Raw genomic sequence first — 17,995 nt, 5'->3', positions numbered from 1 at the left:
GTATTTAAAAGGATTCAGCCTCAAAGCAGGATCCTGAGATGAGTCCCTTGACCTAGTTACATTCACTGACAGCAGGTTCCCATGTTGAAATAGACCCATTCATCTCTTCAAGCCTAGCAGATCTCTCTTACCACTTATTCTGAAGTGGTCTGCATCATCAAAGCAAAAGTCTTCAGTGTATATCGTGGCTTTGACACCTTTGTTATGTCAGTTCCTAAAGTCAATGTTATTGAGCTCTTACTCCTTTAGAAATCAGGCATTACAACTGCAGCTGTACCAAAAACTAGAAAACACACAAAGAGAGCAGAACTTCATTACACCACTATCAAAGACTGACTCTGGGCTTCTCTGTATTGTACTGAAGTCTCCAGATACCCTTCTCCAAGTGCAATATTTGGAGAACAACTCAGAGGTTTTAAGTGTGGCAGTATATGTGAGTAAATTACTCCAGTCATTCAGGTTTGTAACTGAGGTGTCCTCAGAGGTGACAGTATCATACGGGGAAGTTCTATGGCCTTTGTTAACTAGATGATCACAATGGTCTCTTCTGGCCTTAGAATCTGTGAATCTGTCAATCATTTATTCATGGTGCAGCTGTACTAATGTTGATGCAGGTCAGAGCTGAAGGAGCCCTGTTTGCATCCAGGTCAATACCCACTCTGTTTGTATCCAAGTCAATCCAGCACAGGTGATAACTGTAGAGTTGAAGCCAGTCTCTGTGTTTTGGTTGGGAAATCCTGTCAGAATGATATTTTAAAGAGTGGCAATTTTACTTACAAGTTTTTTCAATTTATCATTCATATAATTCTCTCTCACTTCCCCTCAAAGTTTGGGATTGTACTTTTCAGGTGATGTGTTTTTCTATCTTTAGAGATAAACCAGATATATGTATGTATACATATTACATTCAAAAAACCTGTTAAAATGACATCATTTAGGTTCCAAAGTCAAGCACACTAAAGTTTGGAAATGTCAGATTTACTGTTGCCCATGTATTCAGAATATGTCCTCTCCTGTATCCATCCTGTGCACAGAATAAGGCGGGGTCTGTGGGAAAAAGTAATATGTAAGGTAGTATCACAATGTATATGCAGAGGCAGAATTTTTTTTGTATGTAATTTCCTAAATAGTCTTTTAAGGAAAAAGGTAAAGAGAAATTCTATTATGCACAATTGTGACAACCTCTCAATCTTGAACAGGTTTTGAATCCTGAATGTTCAGCAACATAGCACGAACTTCTCTCACTTGAAAAGCAGGTCTAACTATGGGCATGTCTATACTTACAGCTGGATCGACACTACTGCGGTTGATGCAGCTGTGTCAATTTAGCAGGTCTGGTGAAGATCCGCTAAGTCGATGGCAGAGCACTCCCCTGTCAACTTCTGCACTCCAGCTCCCCAAGAAGAGTAAGATAAGTCGGCAGGAGAGTGTTTCCCATCAACACAACGCAGTGTAGACACCGCTGTAAGTCGTTCTAAGTTATGTCGACTTCAGTTCCGTAAGTTATGGAACTGAAGTAGCATAACTTAGGTTGGCTTACAGCTGTAGTGTAGACCAGCCCTCCATTAGCTGTCGCCAGGCAAAGGCTGTTAGCCTGGGGTGTGGGGTGGAGATAGGTCCAGATGCTGGGTCCTAGAGGTGATCAGTGGGTGTGAGGAGCCTAGCCTGACCCCCCCTTTCCCCTGTCCTAGGAATTAAAGGTGCCCTTCCTCCATGTGATACCCCCAGAAAAAAAAAAGAAAAAGGATAGGCTGCTTGGGCCATGTGTTGATTCCAGGAAGTTGTTGGGGGGAGTCAGGTCTCCCTACCTTTCTTTCTCCCACCTCTTGACGAGTTCTGGGGGATCTGACTTCATGTGGCATCTCCGGAGAGTGAGGAAATCAGCTTCTGGGTCCAGCTGCTGAGGCGGGGGGGATGTGGTGTTTACAGGATGTGATCCTGGCCCTGTTCCTGCTCCATGTATTGCCCTCAGAGAGGGGCATGTGCTGGGTCCTGATATGCGGGGAGTTCAGCCCAACTCTTTCTCCTCCTCACTGCTACAAATGTGCTGGCAGCTCCGGTACAGTGTCTGCTGCTGTTTTGGCAGCAGTGTGAGCCCAGCCTTAGAATATTTGTTTATTATTCTGTCAGGCTGCCAGAATTTTCCTGAGGAAAGCTAGAGAAGACAAGTGCCAAATTTTAACAGTTAAACTCTCAGCAATGGCTGAATGGAGTTTCATAGGGCAAAGAGAAGGCACTGCTGTAGCCTGATGGTTGTGCCTCTGTGAATAGCAGAGGCTTGCTGCAAACAAAGATGTGGGATCTTCGTAAAGGAAAGATTGGAAGAGGTTGGAGGTGTAATTTACAAAGGAAACAGTGCAGAAATTACAGAGTAGTGCCATGTTCAGTATTTTATTGTACTTAAAAATATTTTTAAACTTGTAGGAAACTTCTTGCTTAGTTTCCAAGTCATGATTTTATGGCCTTTCTATGATAGGAACTTGAACTACAATATACTGAGAGTTATGGTGATTATGTAAATATTTGCATAGTGCAGTAAATTTTACCATACTTGTTTATGTAACCCCTTTCACAATGAATTCATCTCAGATTTCTGAACACCACAAACTGGCTTAGAAATACAGGTAGACCAGTAAAAATATCAGAAATGAACTCTGAGGCTGCTCATAAAAATCAGTAATGTTTATTAACAGTTACAAATTTCTGTCAAAAAAGTTCTTCTGTTCTAGCTTAAAGACAATATTCTTAATCTGTTTCAAATGTTTTAATTTACCTTGTAGTTTTGTAGTTGCAGAATTGCAAAAGATAAATTATCCTAGACTATGCTATTTTACACAGATTTCAGAAAAGATCATCTTGCAATGTTAAATTCAGAGGTTAGCAATAAGTTGACTTTGTTATTTTAAACCTAAACGTTGCATAGACAAAAAAGTGTAAGTAATAGCAGTGAATTATATTGTTCCTGTAATTCTTCCTTGGAGAAAACACAGTCTTCTACATCACCAACAGTGCCCTAGATGAGAAAGCTATTTAATACATGTCTGGGCTCAGTAATTGATTGTGAGAAGTTAGTAGGTTAAATGTAAATAGTGATTCCAAATTCTTTAAATTTGGAAGGTGCTTAGAATTGGGACTAAACCTTGTCCAGTCTCATTCTTAGACCTAAAATGTTTTTTGTCAAAGCTAGTCAGTGAACAATAGTAGGTCTTCAAACTGCAATTGAGTGTTATGTGATGTTACAAATCTGATGTTACAAATGTGATGTTACAAATCTGTTTCTTGATCCCTTAAATGCATACCTAAGAACAGCTATGGCAACTGAGCCTGAATCTGTCACCAAAAAGATTTTGTGTTTTAGTTTCTTCAGTTGGTTTTTGTGTGTGTTTACAAGGAGATACCTGATGGATTGATTGCAAAGTGAACCGTGACATGATTCTGCGTGTAAAGTTATATGGAAACTGTTGTAACGCTTAACTTTGTTTAAGTTAGTTCGTGCCTGCCTAAGATTACAAAATAGACACTTCATTCTGAATACCAGTTGTAAAACAATAAAGCAAGTGTCAGAATCAGAGCCACAAAATAAAGCAGTGAGCTAACATAATGTAGTTTAATACCATTTTATTTGTAAGTAATATAACCATGTCCTTTTTATATTAATGTTAATGTCTAATACATTTTTATTTTAATTTTCTTTAGCCGTGTCCTTCAGGGTCCCGTGATTTTAGAGAAAAACAGTGTGCAGACTTCGACAATATGCCCTTCCGGGGAAAGTATTATAACTGGAAGCCCTACACTGGAGGTAATGTGTAGCTTGGCAGAGATATAAATGTGACATCTCTGACAACACTCAGTTGACTAATCTTGAACTTTGATTTTTCAGTAGCCATCTGTTGACCCATTAATTAAAAATACAAAATTCACTAAAGGGCATATCAATGGAAGGGCCATATTGGGGTGTTGACATAATGAATGTGTGACAGGGGATGCTATGCAAGAAAAATGCACCACTTCATAATGTAAAGCCTTTCCCCATCAACTCCCTTAGCAGCAGTATGCAGATACTGGACATGGGTGGATGATCCACTACTACACTTGGACACTGTAGTGAGGTGTACAGTATGAAAGTCCCAATAGAGTTCCCCTACCTGGAACTCCACCATCCTGGATGGTGTGCGCGTACATAAGAGCCATTGAGCTACAACAGCTTCCATTGTGTGGGAAAGGACAGCTTTGTTCCCCTGAGCATCTGTACTGTGCTCAGCATAGCTATTTGTGCCAGATTTTTTTTTCCACTTTGGGACAGATTTGTTAGATTTAGTTTATGCCAGCTGCGTGCCTATCATCACGCTGATCAGTTAGCTTGTATATTGTATGCCTTTCCCCTACAAACTAAAAGATCAAAGCAGACAAAAGGTAAGCTCTTTAGGACAAGGAGTGTCTCTTCCTATGTGTTTGTACAGGATCTGGTACACTGGGCCTCAATCCTGATTGGGAGTTGTGGATGCTACAGAATGTAATATAGATAAATTCATAGACTAATTTGCAAATAAATTACACTAATTCCATTGGGAGAATGCCAGGATTACTCAAAGCTAAGCTGAAGATATATATAAATAATATATTTTTTACATCCCAAGACCTAATTTCAAGCCTCTAAGTGTGTATCTCTGAGCCTTAAGAGCTGATGCTATTACTAAAACCAAATTCAGAGCAGTGAGCTGTGGTACCTACACTGCTTTACATGTTAACTGTTGCAGTAGAAACACAATCATGGATGCCTCTACTCTGCAGTTTCAGCTTCTTGTGGCAGTTAGCAACTGACATAAGTTAAAGAAGTCCTCAGCTGCTCTAATTTACTTCATGGGACCAGCCCTGCACAGAGTGGCCCCATGACTGGCAGAATGCAAAGATGAGCTTTGCATCTTCTTCTCTCCTGGCTTGTGCTGTTTGTTCTTCAGCCATAGTCAAGGATCTGTCCCACCGTTTCTTTCTTTTCCTCTTTTTTGCTCCTTAGAAGAAAAGCAGAGATGGAGAAGGATGGTCTTTTGATTTAGATATAGGGCTAGTTGTCAGTAAACAGGGGTCCTTACTTTATGCCGACTTTCCCACACTTCCTGTCCCTAATCTTGAAGCTATCCTTGGGCCGGTGAAGCTCTGGCACAGATTAGAGCAGCATCTGGGCTGCTTCAATTTCTGTTTGATTGCCAGTAACTCCCTGACCTACCTCCTTCATCCAGTCACCACCCTCCCCCCCCCCCCGCCAACTTTATGCTTTCAACAGTTTAGCTAGCTTTGCAGTCATTTTGGCTTCTAAAGTGACACAGGATCTGGCCCTCCATTGTTGACTCTAAGGGACAGAGATCTTGTCTAAGGATTTGCTTTATAAAAATTCTGTTCTCAGTTACTCCAGATTACATTGGCATGCTGAGAGGAGAATTTCACTCAATTAGGATACAGGCAGTATATTCATGATGTATTCTGGAGTTATGATAATGTATAAACATTATTTGATTTCAGCTTTGACTATTATATACCCTTAATAATGCCTTAACTATCTAGTGAAAATCCTTGCTGGCTTTAAAGAATGTGATACAATTGTCACGTTAAGAATTGGATTTAATTTTTTTCAAGCTTAAGCATGTATAATGTTTTTTCTGCTTCTACATTTTCATCATCTTATAGGCATGATAGTGTAGCTTTGCCCATACTTGAACCAAACACTGAATGACAGGATTAGGGCAGGGTGCAGATTTTGGTTTTATCTTGTAGCTAATTCAGTCTTCCTTTATACAGGAGGTGGGTTTTTGAAAAAAAAAAAAACAAAAAACCAGAATGTCTGGTTAAACAATATTTTTCTATTTGATCTCAAGTTTAGCAAATCTTCAGCAGAACTTCCCTGTCTAGGAAGTTAATTGTCTGATTTTTCCTATAATCCTACTCAGATTATAAAGGCAGATGAGACCACTGTGATCATCTAGTTTTATCTCCTGGATAATGTTGGCCATAAAACTTCCCTGAATTAATTCTCATTTGAACTAGGGTATGTCTTTGTAGAAAAATATACAATCTTGATTTAAAAATTTCTAGAGATTAAGAACACACCATAACCCTCAATAAATTGCTCTGCTGTTTAATTACCCTCACTGTTAAAAAAATGTCACCTTATTTCTAGTCTAAATGTGTCCAGCTTGAGCTTCCAGCCACTGGTTCTTGTCCACTAGATTAAAGAACCCTCTTATCACATTTTTGATTCCTAGGTAAGTACTGATATACTAGTCAAATCACCCTTTAACCTTCTCTTTGTAGAGACAGAGTTAAGGAGCTCAATTTATTTAGCTCTATCAAGGAATGTAGTTATTCAATCCAATCTGTTAGTCATTCTCTGAAGCCTCCCCTATTTCTTAATATCCTTGTATTGTGGACACCACAACTGGACACAGAATTCTAGTAGCAGTCACACCAGTGCCAAGTGTGTTATATTACCCATCCCCCAAGTCTTTTTCAGGTCACTGCTTTCCAAAATAGAGTCCCCCCCATAATAGAGCCTAAAACCTTGGTTCTTAACTATGACTTTACATTTAGCCATTTTGAAAGGCATATTGTCTGCTTGTGCCCAGAGTACTAAGTAATCCGGTTCTCTCTGTCTTAGTGACCTGTTCTTTTCTTTATTTACCACTTTTCCAGTCTGTCTCATCTGCCAACTGTTTCAGTACCTCTTCAACTGAGAATCAGTTGGAGTACGGCTGTCAAGTGATAAACAAAAATTAATCGCGATTAATCATGCTGTTAATAAGAGAATACCATTTAAATATTTTTGGATGTTTTCTACATTTTCAAATATATTTATTTCAATTACAACACAGAATACAAAGTGTACAGTGCTCACTTTATTTTTTTACTACAAATATTTGCACTGTAAAAAAGAAATAGTATTTCAATTCACCTCATACAAGTACTGTAGTGCAACCTCTTGATCATGAAAGCTGAACTTATAAATGTAGAATTATGTACAAAAAAAACTGCACTCAAAACCAAAACAATGTAAAACTTTAGCGCTCACAAGTCTACTCAGGCCTACTTTTTGTTCAGCCAATCACTCAGACAAAACAGGTGTGTTTACATTTGCAGAAGATAATGCTGCCCGCTTCTAATTCACATCACCTGAATGTGAGAATAGGCATTCGCATGGCACTGTTGTAGCTAATGTCACAAGATATTTATGTGCCAGATGTGTTAAAGATTCATATGTCCCTTCATGCTTCAACTACCATTCCAGAGGACGTGTCCATGCTGATGACGGGTTCTGCTCGATAATGATCCAAAGCAGTGTGGATCAACGACTGTGCATTTTCATCATCTAAGTCAGATGCCATCACCAGAAGGTTGATTTTCTTTTTTGGTGGTTTGGGTTCTGTAGTTTCTGCATCAGAGTGTTGCTCTTCTAAGACTTCTGAAAGCACACTCCACACCTCATCCCTCTCGGATTTTGGAAGGCACTTCAGATTTTTAAACCTTGGGTTGAATACTGTAACTATCTTTAGAAATCTCACACTGTTACTTTTTGTTTTTTTAAAATCTACAGTGAAAGTGTTCTCAAAACCAAGAACATATGCTGGGTCATCATCCATGACTGCTATAAAACAAGAAATATATGGCAGAAGGCAGGTAAAACACAGAGCCAGAGACATAGAATTCTCTCCCAAATTCAGTCACAAGTTTAATTAACGCATTATTTTTTTAAAACGAGCGTCATCAGCATGGAAGCATGTCTTCTGGCGTGGTGGCCGAAGCATGGAAGGGACATAGAAATGTTTTAGCATACCTGGCATACCTTGCAACACTGGCTACAAAAGTGCCATGCGAACGCCTGTTCTCAGTTTCAAGTGACATTGTAAATAAGAAGCAGGCAGCATTACCTCCAGCAAATGTAAATAGAACTTGTTTGTCTTAGCGATTGGCTAAACAAGAAGTAGGACTGAGTAGACTTGTAGGCTCTAAAGTTTTATGTTTGTTTTGTTTCAGTGCAGTTATGTAACAAAAAAAAATTCTACGTTTGTAAGTTGCACTTTCACGATAAAGAGATTGCACTTCAGTACTTGTATAAGGTGCAATCGAAAAATACTATTTCTTTTGTTTATCATTTTACAGTGCAAATATTTGTAATGAAAAATATAAAGTAAGCACTGTACACTTTGTGTGTTATAATTGAAATCAATGTATTTGAAAATGTAGAAAAACATCCAAAAAATTTATAATAAATATTAATTGCTATTCTATTATTGTTTAACAGTGCAATTAAAACTGCAATTAATCGTGATTATTTTTTAAAATCGCGATAAATTTTGAGTTAATTGCATGAGGTTATCTGATTAATTGACAGCCCTAATTAGGAGTGCTATCCATTAACCTAAAAATATACTGAAAGCTATGTCCTGTTTAGGACATTTTGAATGTAAGCCTTAAAACTGCTAAACAGGATATTTCTGTTCATTATCCTATCATAAAAAAACAAAGGAAAAGTGACCTAATTAATATTATTGCTATTCCATGCTAGCTAGTAATAGTGAAATAAAATGGAAATCTTTGCTGTATATTTTCTTCATTGCCCACTCTCCACACATCTGAAAAGCTGTGCTCAGGAGATGTGTTTAGTGCCTTGTTATTATATAATTGTTAGGGATCCTTTTTGGTGCTGTGTGTGACATAGTTTCTGTGGCCTGATTTTTAAAAATTAGGTCTTTTTGTGCTCACAGTTTGTGCTTACAAATAATGACGATCCTTATCTCCAAGTATTGTCAGTGGTTGCTGAGGGCATTTTGCACCTCTCAGAAGTGCTTGTAAAAATCAGGCCCTCCTGGCAGTTATTTGCTGATTAAATGGGGAGCACCTAGACATCCAATTACTAGACATCTAAATATCCTCTTGAAAAAATTGAGCCAGCCGAATTATAAGCAGTCAAGAAAAGGGAAGGCAGGTTAAACTCACTTTAAATTCAGGCCCTACATCTCAAAACTTTGTTCATTTTTTTAGGCATATTGTGAACTTTACTATATTTCAAAACTTGAAAGTACAGTAACCATTGCTATGCTACTGTTAGTGCTTTTTAAAGAACATCTTTATGTATTTTCAGTTGTTCAGCAGGCATTAGGGTGGTATTATCATTAAAGACTCTTTCACCTTAACTCACCTGTAGGCTGTTTTGCTATAAGCTGAAGTAATCTCTTTAGAGAGAAAGAATCAAATAGAGAAGTTACTTGGAAGGATTAAAGAAAACTTATAAATCTGTCTGTATTCAGATGGGAGAAGAGACTATACATTTCCAGTCTGATTTTGCATATGCTTTTAAAATTGGTTCTGACCTTTTCAGGAACTGTCCATTAATTTTTTCTTTGTTTTGCTTGTTTAGGAGGGGTTAAACCATGTGCATTAAACTGCTTGGCTGAAGGTTACAATTTTTACACTGAACGTGCCCCTGCAGTAATAGATGGAACTCAGTGCAATGCTGATTCGCTGGATATCTGTATCAATGGAGAATGCAAGGTTGCATGTTTTAATAAACACTACATTTAGGGATTACTTCATATTGTCTAGTATTTATCAGCAGTAATTTTGTATAGCATTTTAGTTACAGGGTTTTTTTTATACTAGATAAAAAAGGATTGTTGACAGTAAAAGTTAATTTCTTACATAAGCAGGGAGCCTGAGACAAGGGAAAGGAAGACTGCAGATATGAGGCAAATTACTATGAGTTGCAATAAGCTTTCATTAGAAATTGTCGCAGTCTTGTAATCAGGGCAGTCACCTCCAGAGCACCCCCAAATGGCCAGAGGTCATTCTGACACATCCTGCCTCTGTTTCCCCCTCTTCAAGGCCCCTTAAGAACTGCAGTCCACATTATTTAAAACATTCCATATCTCTCTCCCTTTAGGTGGGGAGCCCCCGAGCCCTTATTCCCAGAGCTGGGTTACACTTCAGCCACTATTCCTAGACTTTTCCTGACTGCACCTCAGCCTCCAGGCTCTGATTTCCTCTTGCTCTAGCAGTCCTCCTAGCTGGGATACAACTCCCCTGGTCTGAGGATTATCCTTTCAGGAGTCTTTCCTCTTTCTCTGCAGCATCTACCATAGCTTCCTAACATTTCCATCCTCCCTACACCTTTCTGCTGCCCTTTAGAGGGGAATCAGCTGTCCTCCATCAGGCCCCATCAAGACTAGTAACACAGCACAGATTGGCTGATGCAGTTCATTCATTAATTAGTGTTTGCTGGCCCTAGGCCTCCAACCCTTAAGGGGCAAACCATCCTATTGCAAGACTAAATTAGAATAATTTATTTAGACTCTTTTGGCTTCTCCTAATCTCTGGTGTCTGTTGGAGGACCAGTAACTGTAGGGACCAGTTGATGAAAAGCATGTGCTTAAATTGTTTGCTGAACTGAGGCCTTTTTGGAATGAACAGTAGTATGACCATAAATGTGGCAGTTAGTGCTTTGTAACTTCCACATTTATGGTTATACTACTGTTCATCAGGGGTGCCATTTCAGAAAAAAATTGGGGGGAGGGGCAAAGTTATGTCAGAATATAGAATGTTATACAATGATATTATATCCTGTAAAATCTGAAGTGCAGGCAAAAAATGAAAGACCTAATGGAGCATATAGACCTATGAAAAATCTGTGGGGGCCCAGATTGCAAATGATGCCCCTGCTATTCATTCCAATAAAACCTCAGTTCAGTGAAACACTTAAGCACATGCTTAATTTTAAGCATATGAGTAGTGCTATTGACTTAAAAAAACCCTGACTTCTTTGTGACTACTCACATGCTTAAAGTTAAGTGCAATCTTAAGTGCTTTGTGGAACCAAGGCCTACAGATTTTTTTATGATTGAATCAAAGATGATGAGATCAAATTGTTTCTAACTAAGAAAGGTGACACAATTAGCACCAAAGATTTGCCATGTGTTAGCAAACCAAATCACAGATAGACAAAAAAAATCACAATATATACTATTTTAGTATGCTAAAATATGTGAAGCTGCTAGAAAATAGCTAATACTTTTGATGATTATTTTAAAACTGACTATGCCAGATATTACACGTAATTCCACAAAAATGGGCCCCATCAGGATTAAAATACAAGGGAATGTATTTGATAAAACTGAAGTAAAATCTTTCACATAATTGTAAGAAAAATATAAATTAAAACTAGGAGGTTTGCATTTTCGTACAGTTAAAGTATTATTTAGTAAATGAGCAGAAATGGAGATTAGATTTATTTCCAGTAGAGGACGACATAAGGAAACACAAGTTAGTCAGATCTCTGTTTTACTTTTTGTAATCAGTAAGAAAGTCAAAATTTATATGATTGTATTCATTTGCCTAGGAGTGAAAACATTTTGAAACTTTAACTTCTGTGATCATATCTGTATTATTTATAAACAAGATGGTAGAAAATCATATTTTTGCCAGTATGTTCATATGGCTGCCTTATGTTCTGTTTTGGAGATCATTTTATTCTTCTTTGTATTATATAATCATCTGAAGAAGTGTAAAGCTGCAGTTTTCCTCCTGTTCAGTTTGTCCTCTGTTATTAAGTTGTTCTATCCTTCCCAGCATATATTTTCTCCCATTCTCTGGCTGAGGTGAATCCTTAAATCATGCATAGATATCTCCTCCTCATATCATACCACCTGTACATTTTAATAGCTCCCTTTTCTTCCTGACTCCTCACAGCAGTTCTTCCAATCCTGTCAGCTGCTGTTTTCTTGGCATTTTATTTCCAGGTGGTAATGTGGGATAAATGTATTTTTGTGTAACTAATGCTGGAGCTTGGATGCAGGAGAGAATCAAGTCCAGATTATACAGAAGCTCTCTCTGCATCCAGCTCAGTCTTTCATTCTGCTTGAGTGTGCAGTGAACTCACATCTATAAGCTTTTATATGAGTTTGTTGTTATCAAAATAATTGTGATGTCACAAATTTAGCTGTATTACTTTTCTGCGGGACGTGAGAAGATGGTCTGTGAAGGTGTAAACGTTTATAGAAACAAAAACACCACAAAACTTATTTTTAAGCAACCATTCAAGGGACACACAGAAAACAGTGTTTTGTTAGAGAAACCAAAGGTAGAGGAAAATTAGAACATTTGGGATCACTGTCTAGATATTAAATAATAATTGTGTTAAGGTGTAGTACATTAATGTTTGTAAAATACTGTAACATTCTCCTATGAAAAGCATTATAGGAGCACAAATTATTTATTATCTATAAACTAAATTTGCATCATCTCTGATTTCTCAGTCTCCTTTTCTGGTAAGTGAAAATACTCTTATGATATGGGCCACTCAAAGTGAGGTAGGCAAAGGGAGAACTAAATCTCAGATACTTAGGAAGAAATCTCTTGAGAAAATATTTAGTATTTTCAGGTAATGATCCAAGAAGCCTGCTACCTGAAGTAATATTTGTTCTATCCTTATCTGTTCTCAGCATGTGGGTTGTGATAATATTTTGGGATCTGATGCAAAGGAAGACAGATGCCGTGTGTGTGGAGGAGATGGTAGTACATGTGAAGCCATTGAAGGTTTCTTCAATGATTCATTGCCCAGAGGAGGTAAGTGTGCAGATATAGATCACTCCCTATCCTGTGATTCACTGTATGAAGGTGGACTGTTGTACCCACATGGAACCTAACTGAAAGTTCAAAACATGGAAGAAAATATATTAGTATTTCACAGCCAATGTATAAATTAATCAGTGAATTCTGAAACATTTTATGAAGAACTTTGTTAATATGTAGAAAGGAGAAACTCATGACTGCATGAAAAATTTTTGCTATTGTTTTTCACATTTGTCTCTGAGATTTAAAGAGTTCTCTGTTCTCTGGCATGAAAGGCAATGTTCAGGTACATTTGAATCGAAAGCATAATTTATTAATTTCTAGTTTCATCCAGGTAATAATAATAAATAAGGTTTACCTTTACCTTTTAGGCTACATGGAAGTGATTCAAATTCCAAGAGGTTCCGTTCACATTGAAGTAAAAGAAGTGGCTGTGTCAAAGAACTACATTGGTAAGAGCTGGTTTAAACACAAGACCTTAATTAACTAGTAATATTTATAAAGTGTTTTGAAGATACTGGAGCAGATTCAATGGTCTGGCTAAGCTTTGCTGGGTGCAGGACCAGGGGACATAATATTATCCATCAATTTTAGGTACTTACATGCCCCCATAACCATAGTATCCGATTACCCCACAATCTGTAATGTACTTAACTTTACAACATTCCTGTGAGGTGGGGAAAGACTATTATCTCCATTTTACAGATGAGGAAACTGAGGCACAGAGAAGCTAAAATGACTTGCCCAAGGTCACACAGGAAGCCTGTGGTAGAGCAGGAAATTGAATTCAAGTCCCAAATTCCAGGCTGCGTCCTTCCTCCCTTTAAAGGTGGCTTTAAACCTGCCTTGTACTCTTCTGATCTTGGGGTCAAACACGTGCCAACCTGATCCATGGAGTAAGAACAGGCTTCATAAGGACAAAAGAGCAAGCATGGCTAGATGTTTCCCTTAACTGGTTTATGTAACAGTCAGTTCACAAACATACAAGGCAACACATTTCTCAGTCAAAAGAAACTGATGAGTTAGTTGTTCTAATGAACTGACAGTCCTAGAAGCTGTTATGTCCTAGAAGCTGCAGGTCTGCTGAGTAGGCTGCTTTGTTGTCCCTTAGCCACAGGAATGCAAATATCTAGCAGTGCAAATGCTTGTGAAGAACTGTCTATGATGTGTGCTAGATGGGAGTGTGGCAGGTAGCTAACCTCCTAGATAAATTAACCCCACCCATAGTTATTTGCTGTAGTGCTAGTGTTGGATGTCTGCTTCCCTCTACCCCTGTAATTCAGCAGGATTGTCAGCCTCCTCCCTTTTAGGAGGAAGAGTTACATACTTAGCCCTAGCAATGAGGAATGTTTATTACACTTATTATACTACTCTCCCTCCTTTCTCCTCCCTCCTCCACCAAAAAGTTGTGTTGCTGGTGAAATAGCATCTATAGCTTATAACTGACATTTCAAGCAGAGAGACAGGGTGGATGAGTTAATATCTTTTATTGGACCAGCTTTGGTTGCTGAGAGAGACAAGGTGTCAAGCTTCTTCTGCCTGAAGCAGAGCTCTGTGTAAGCTCGAAAGTTTGTCTCTCTCACCAACAGAAGTTGGTCCAATAAAAGATATTACCTCATCCACTTTGTCTCTCTAATATCGTTGGACCGACATGGCTACAACAACACTGCATATTTCAAGCAGAGGAATGAAGGTCACAGGATATCCTGTCACAGCCATTTCATATTAAGAACCACATTTTCACAGGGTCAGCTTTGTACCTGTAAAATCTGTACTCATGTTACTGCAATTACAATTGAGTACAAACCAGGTTCTTGCATCTCTAACTCCATGATTGAGGGTACATATCCGACAGAAGGGAAACTAGTTTTCTTAGCTACTGCAATTCATTTTGCAAATGCAAAATTGCACAGAACCTCATCCCTTTTGAAAAAAATTGTCTCATATGCAACAATGGGAAAATTATATGGAAAAATATATTTATTTTTATTGACAAATCTGTTTTAAAATCTGTTAGGAGAAAGCTTTCTGGTTTTATTTTTTTAAACAAATAAAAAAAATCCATATAAAATAGTTTGCAGAGAGGTTTATTTTAGTTCTTTGATGTTTGTGCAGTAGTTTTCATGTTTAAATGTCCTGTCTTGTTAATTTAACCTGATTGGATTTTTTGAAGTTAGAGTGGATAAAAATTAAGATTCCGGAAATTTAGTTTCTGCTGAGGCCAAATTCTGACCAATATTCTAATACCAAGCTTTAGTCTAATAATTTTTCATACACTTACTCAAAATAGATAACTAGCAAGAAGCCCTGCTCCCTTCCTCTAGTATTGTACAATAGCATGGCTTGTTCTCTCCTCTACCTGATGAGTTTGATGGTGGTTCAGCACAGTTTGGGAATTAATGGAAGTTTGTGAGGAGACTCTGGTCCCTTTCCTGGTGACACACCACCATCCATCCCTTCCTGCTACATATCACTCTCTTTTCACATACATGTTTCCCTGGTATCAGTGCCCCATCACATACAGTCAGGAGTAAACCCAGGAACCCTAGAAGAGTGAAAGTTTGAGGACCAAATTCTTCTCTCAGTTACATGTGTAATTTCAGAGTAACGTTCAATGAAGTCACTAGAGTGAGATTTATATTGAGGTATATTAGAACAAAATTTGGCCTGTGATGGTTACTTGTATAATTCCTCACTCTTGCAATCTATAAGACAAATCCTAAATTCTCTCCCTATTAAGGTCAATAGATGTTTTGTCTCTGACTAAAGATCCATGGCTTGGTCTTGAATTTTGCCAATATCCACAAACTTTGGTTACAGAAGCAGATATGAATTCCAAAAAATTGAGTAGTCTTCTTTATTACCTTAACCAAAGAGATCATAGTGTCATAGAGTTTAAGGCCAGAAGGAATCACCAGATCATCTAGTCTGACCTCCAGTGTATCACAGGCCACTAACACCACCAAGAACCCACTCGCTAAACCCAACAACCTACATTAGACTAAAGTATTACAGTCTACAGGAGACTAGACTACTATGTGCCCCAGGCAGAGAATAGGAGGGACCAAAGTACATCAGTGCCTGAGGCCCCTGCAATGGCAGGGAAATGATTAAGTGAGACATACGCAGAGAATGCTGGCAAGTGACTTGCAGTCACGTGCTGCAGAGGAAGATTTAATCGCCAAGGTCACTGCCAACCTGACGTGGGGGAAAATTCCTTCCTGGCCCCACATATAGTGATCAGTTAGATCTTGAGCATGTGAGCAAGAACAAGCCAGCCAAGTACCTGAGAGAGAGAATGCTTAGTGCCACCTCAGAGCCAATAGTATACATAAAAGAGCATTCAGAGTAAAGTCTGTAAGCTTCCCAAAGTCCATTTCATATTTTAGAAACCAAAAAAGGAATCTTTTTGATAAAGGAAAAAGTCAAATATCTGCCCTTGAATAGAATCTGCAAGACTACCCTTAACAAGCTGATGAAGATTATAAAAAAGCTAATAATATTTTATTTGTCCATCAAACTAAATTTTTATTTCAAGCTGCTCTAAATATGATTGCAGTCTTCTGAAATTTCCATAACCTGTTGAATCAGAAATAGATATGCAACCTGCAGTGCTGTTTTCGTCACGTGCCATGTTGACAATGGCAGCTTAACAAATTATATTGGAAAAAGTAATAGCTTACCAGTGTTTGGTTTTCTAAATTTTATAGTTTGATTAAACTGTTGGTATTTATTACTAATTTCTTGCTGATATAAATGATTTTCAGTTATTGATATTCATACAATTATTACAATGTAAATATTCTGTATAACCGTAATAATGAACTGTGATTGAATTTGTATGTTTGCTTGGAGCAGCATAACCAACTGACTAGTTCTAAGACTCAATCTGAGAGCTGGTCACACTTTTGTGTTTGATTTAATACATATCTATCTTCCATGCTACCTGACCTCAGAACAGAATCACTGAGAAATCATCTAGGAAATGTGCAGGGTTTTCTGATTTTGAACATTATTGTCTTTCTGGGTACATGCTTCTAAAGCAGAATACAAAGGGTCAAAGATAAGGAAGTAAGAATTGCTTGGGAACCAGCTTTGAAACTCATAGTGCCTCTTCCTTGCTCCAACACACACACACTTTTATTGTGCCCACAAGGTTTGCATGTCCCACACTCCAAAAGGCAGGGGTATCAAAATGTTGTTCAACTGAAGGGTACATTGCAACTCATACATTTAAGAGGTAAATCTAATTTGCATATAATGGAGCAGATTGCAGGTGTAGTACAGAGAGCACAGCCTATTGATACAAGTTCTAGCATGCACCACCATATCTCGATTTGCATGGCCTGTTCTTGCTGATACCTGTAGCCTCTGCAGATCACACCTGCCTACTGGAGATGATAGCCAAAGTCAGTATTGTAGATCTCCATGAGCCACACTTCGGTCATTCTGCCAAAAGGAAAAGTAGGTTTTAAACTACTTTGAAACCAGTGATATAGAACTAAAGTACACATACTTCTGTCACATTAGTAGTTTCATTTGCAATGGCTTCTCTATTATAAATGCTGCTTCCAATTTTTAGGTGGCTTGTATTTTTTTTTAAGCTTTAAAATCTGAAGAGGATGACTACTATATTAATGGTGCCTGGACTATTGACTGGCCTAGAAAGTTTGATGTTGCTGGGACAGCTTTTCATTACAAGAGGCCAACAGAGGAACCTGAATCTTTGGAAGCTTTAGGCCCTACTTCAGAAAATCTCATAGTCATGGTAATGTTATAATGAATATATTTCTGAACTCAAACATGATTTTATGTTCCAAGTAACAGGGGGCAATAAACTGAGTAAAATTGCATGGAAGAGAAGTAGTGCTTGCCTAGTTCTTGCACTTTGAGATACCCTCCCACTCACCTCTTTCTGTTCCCAAAACTGATGGGATAGCTATGGTGATAAGGAAGAAAGCTAACAACAAACTATTGTACTGCCAGGAGATCTACAGAAAATATCAGTGGAAATCCTCAGGCCATAGTGGGGATCCCTCCTAGTTTCATTTGCTTCCTGGTCCTCACAGTAATGGCAACATAAATAGAAAACTGGATATATGGTGTGGTCACACCTGTTGGTGACGTATGAAAGTATAAGGCAAGTTATATGACAATTTCATTGGACAGTATTCTGATGCCCTTATTCACAACAGGTAATAACTTACTCCAGAAGTAGCCCTGTTGATTTCAGTGGGTCTAATTATGGTGTGAGATATCATGGTCTGGCCCATAGTAAATTCCCTGACTGTGGACATACCTGGCCACGCTCCCAACAATGTGACGCCCGTTTTGCCTTTGGTAGCTGTGGAGAGGCTAGAAGTGGTTATGTGGAGAGGAGGTG

General features: G+C 38.2%; 1 protein-coding gene across 3 annotated transcripts in view; it reads left to right on the top strand.

Moving 5' to 3' along the window:
* Positions 1-17,995, top strand: part of ADAMTS6 (ADAM metallopeptidase with thrombospondin type 1 motif 6) — a gene marked incomplete at its 5' end in the record, with an annotated part of 323,894 nt that overhangs the window by 228,676 nt on the left and 77,223 nt on the right. For all 3 annotated transcript variants that reach the window (XM_084627958.1, XM_084627957.1, XM_084627956.1), the window contains 5 exons: positions 3,697-3,799; positions 9,407-9,540; positions 12,483-12,606; positions 12,984-13,064; positions 17,217-17,380. In XM_084627958.1, coding sequence (XP_084484084.1) covers positions 3,697-3,799; positions 9,407-9,540; positions 12,483-12,606; positions 12,984-13,064; positions 17,217-17,380 — 606 coding nt within the window. The remainder of the gene's footprint in view (positions 1-3,696; positions 3,800-9,406; positions 9,541-12,482; positions 12,607-12,983; positions 13,065-17,216; positions 17,381-17,995) is intronic.

Source organism: Lepidochelys olivacea (assembly GCF_965140295.1).
Source record: "Lepidochelys olivacea isolate rLepOli2 genome assembly, chromosome: 5".
Classification (NCBI taxonomy): domain Eukaryota; kingdom Metazoa; phylum Chordata; order Testudines; family Cheloniidae; genus Lepidochelys; species Lepidochelys olivacea.
Note: the sequence above shows the minus strand (reverse complement) of the source record. Positions and strands in the feature narration are given on the sequence as shown.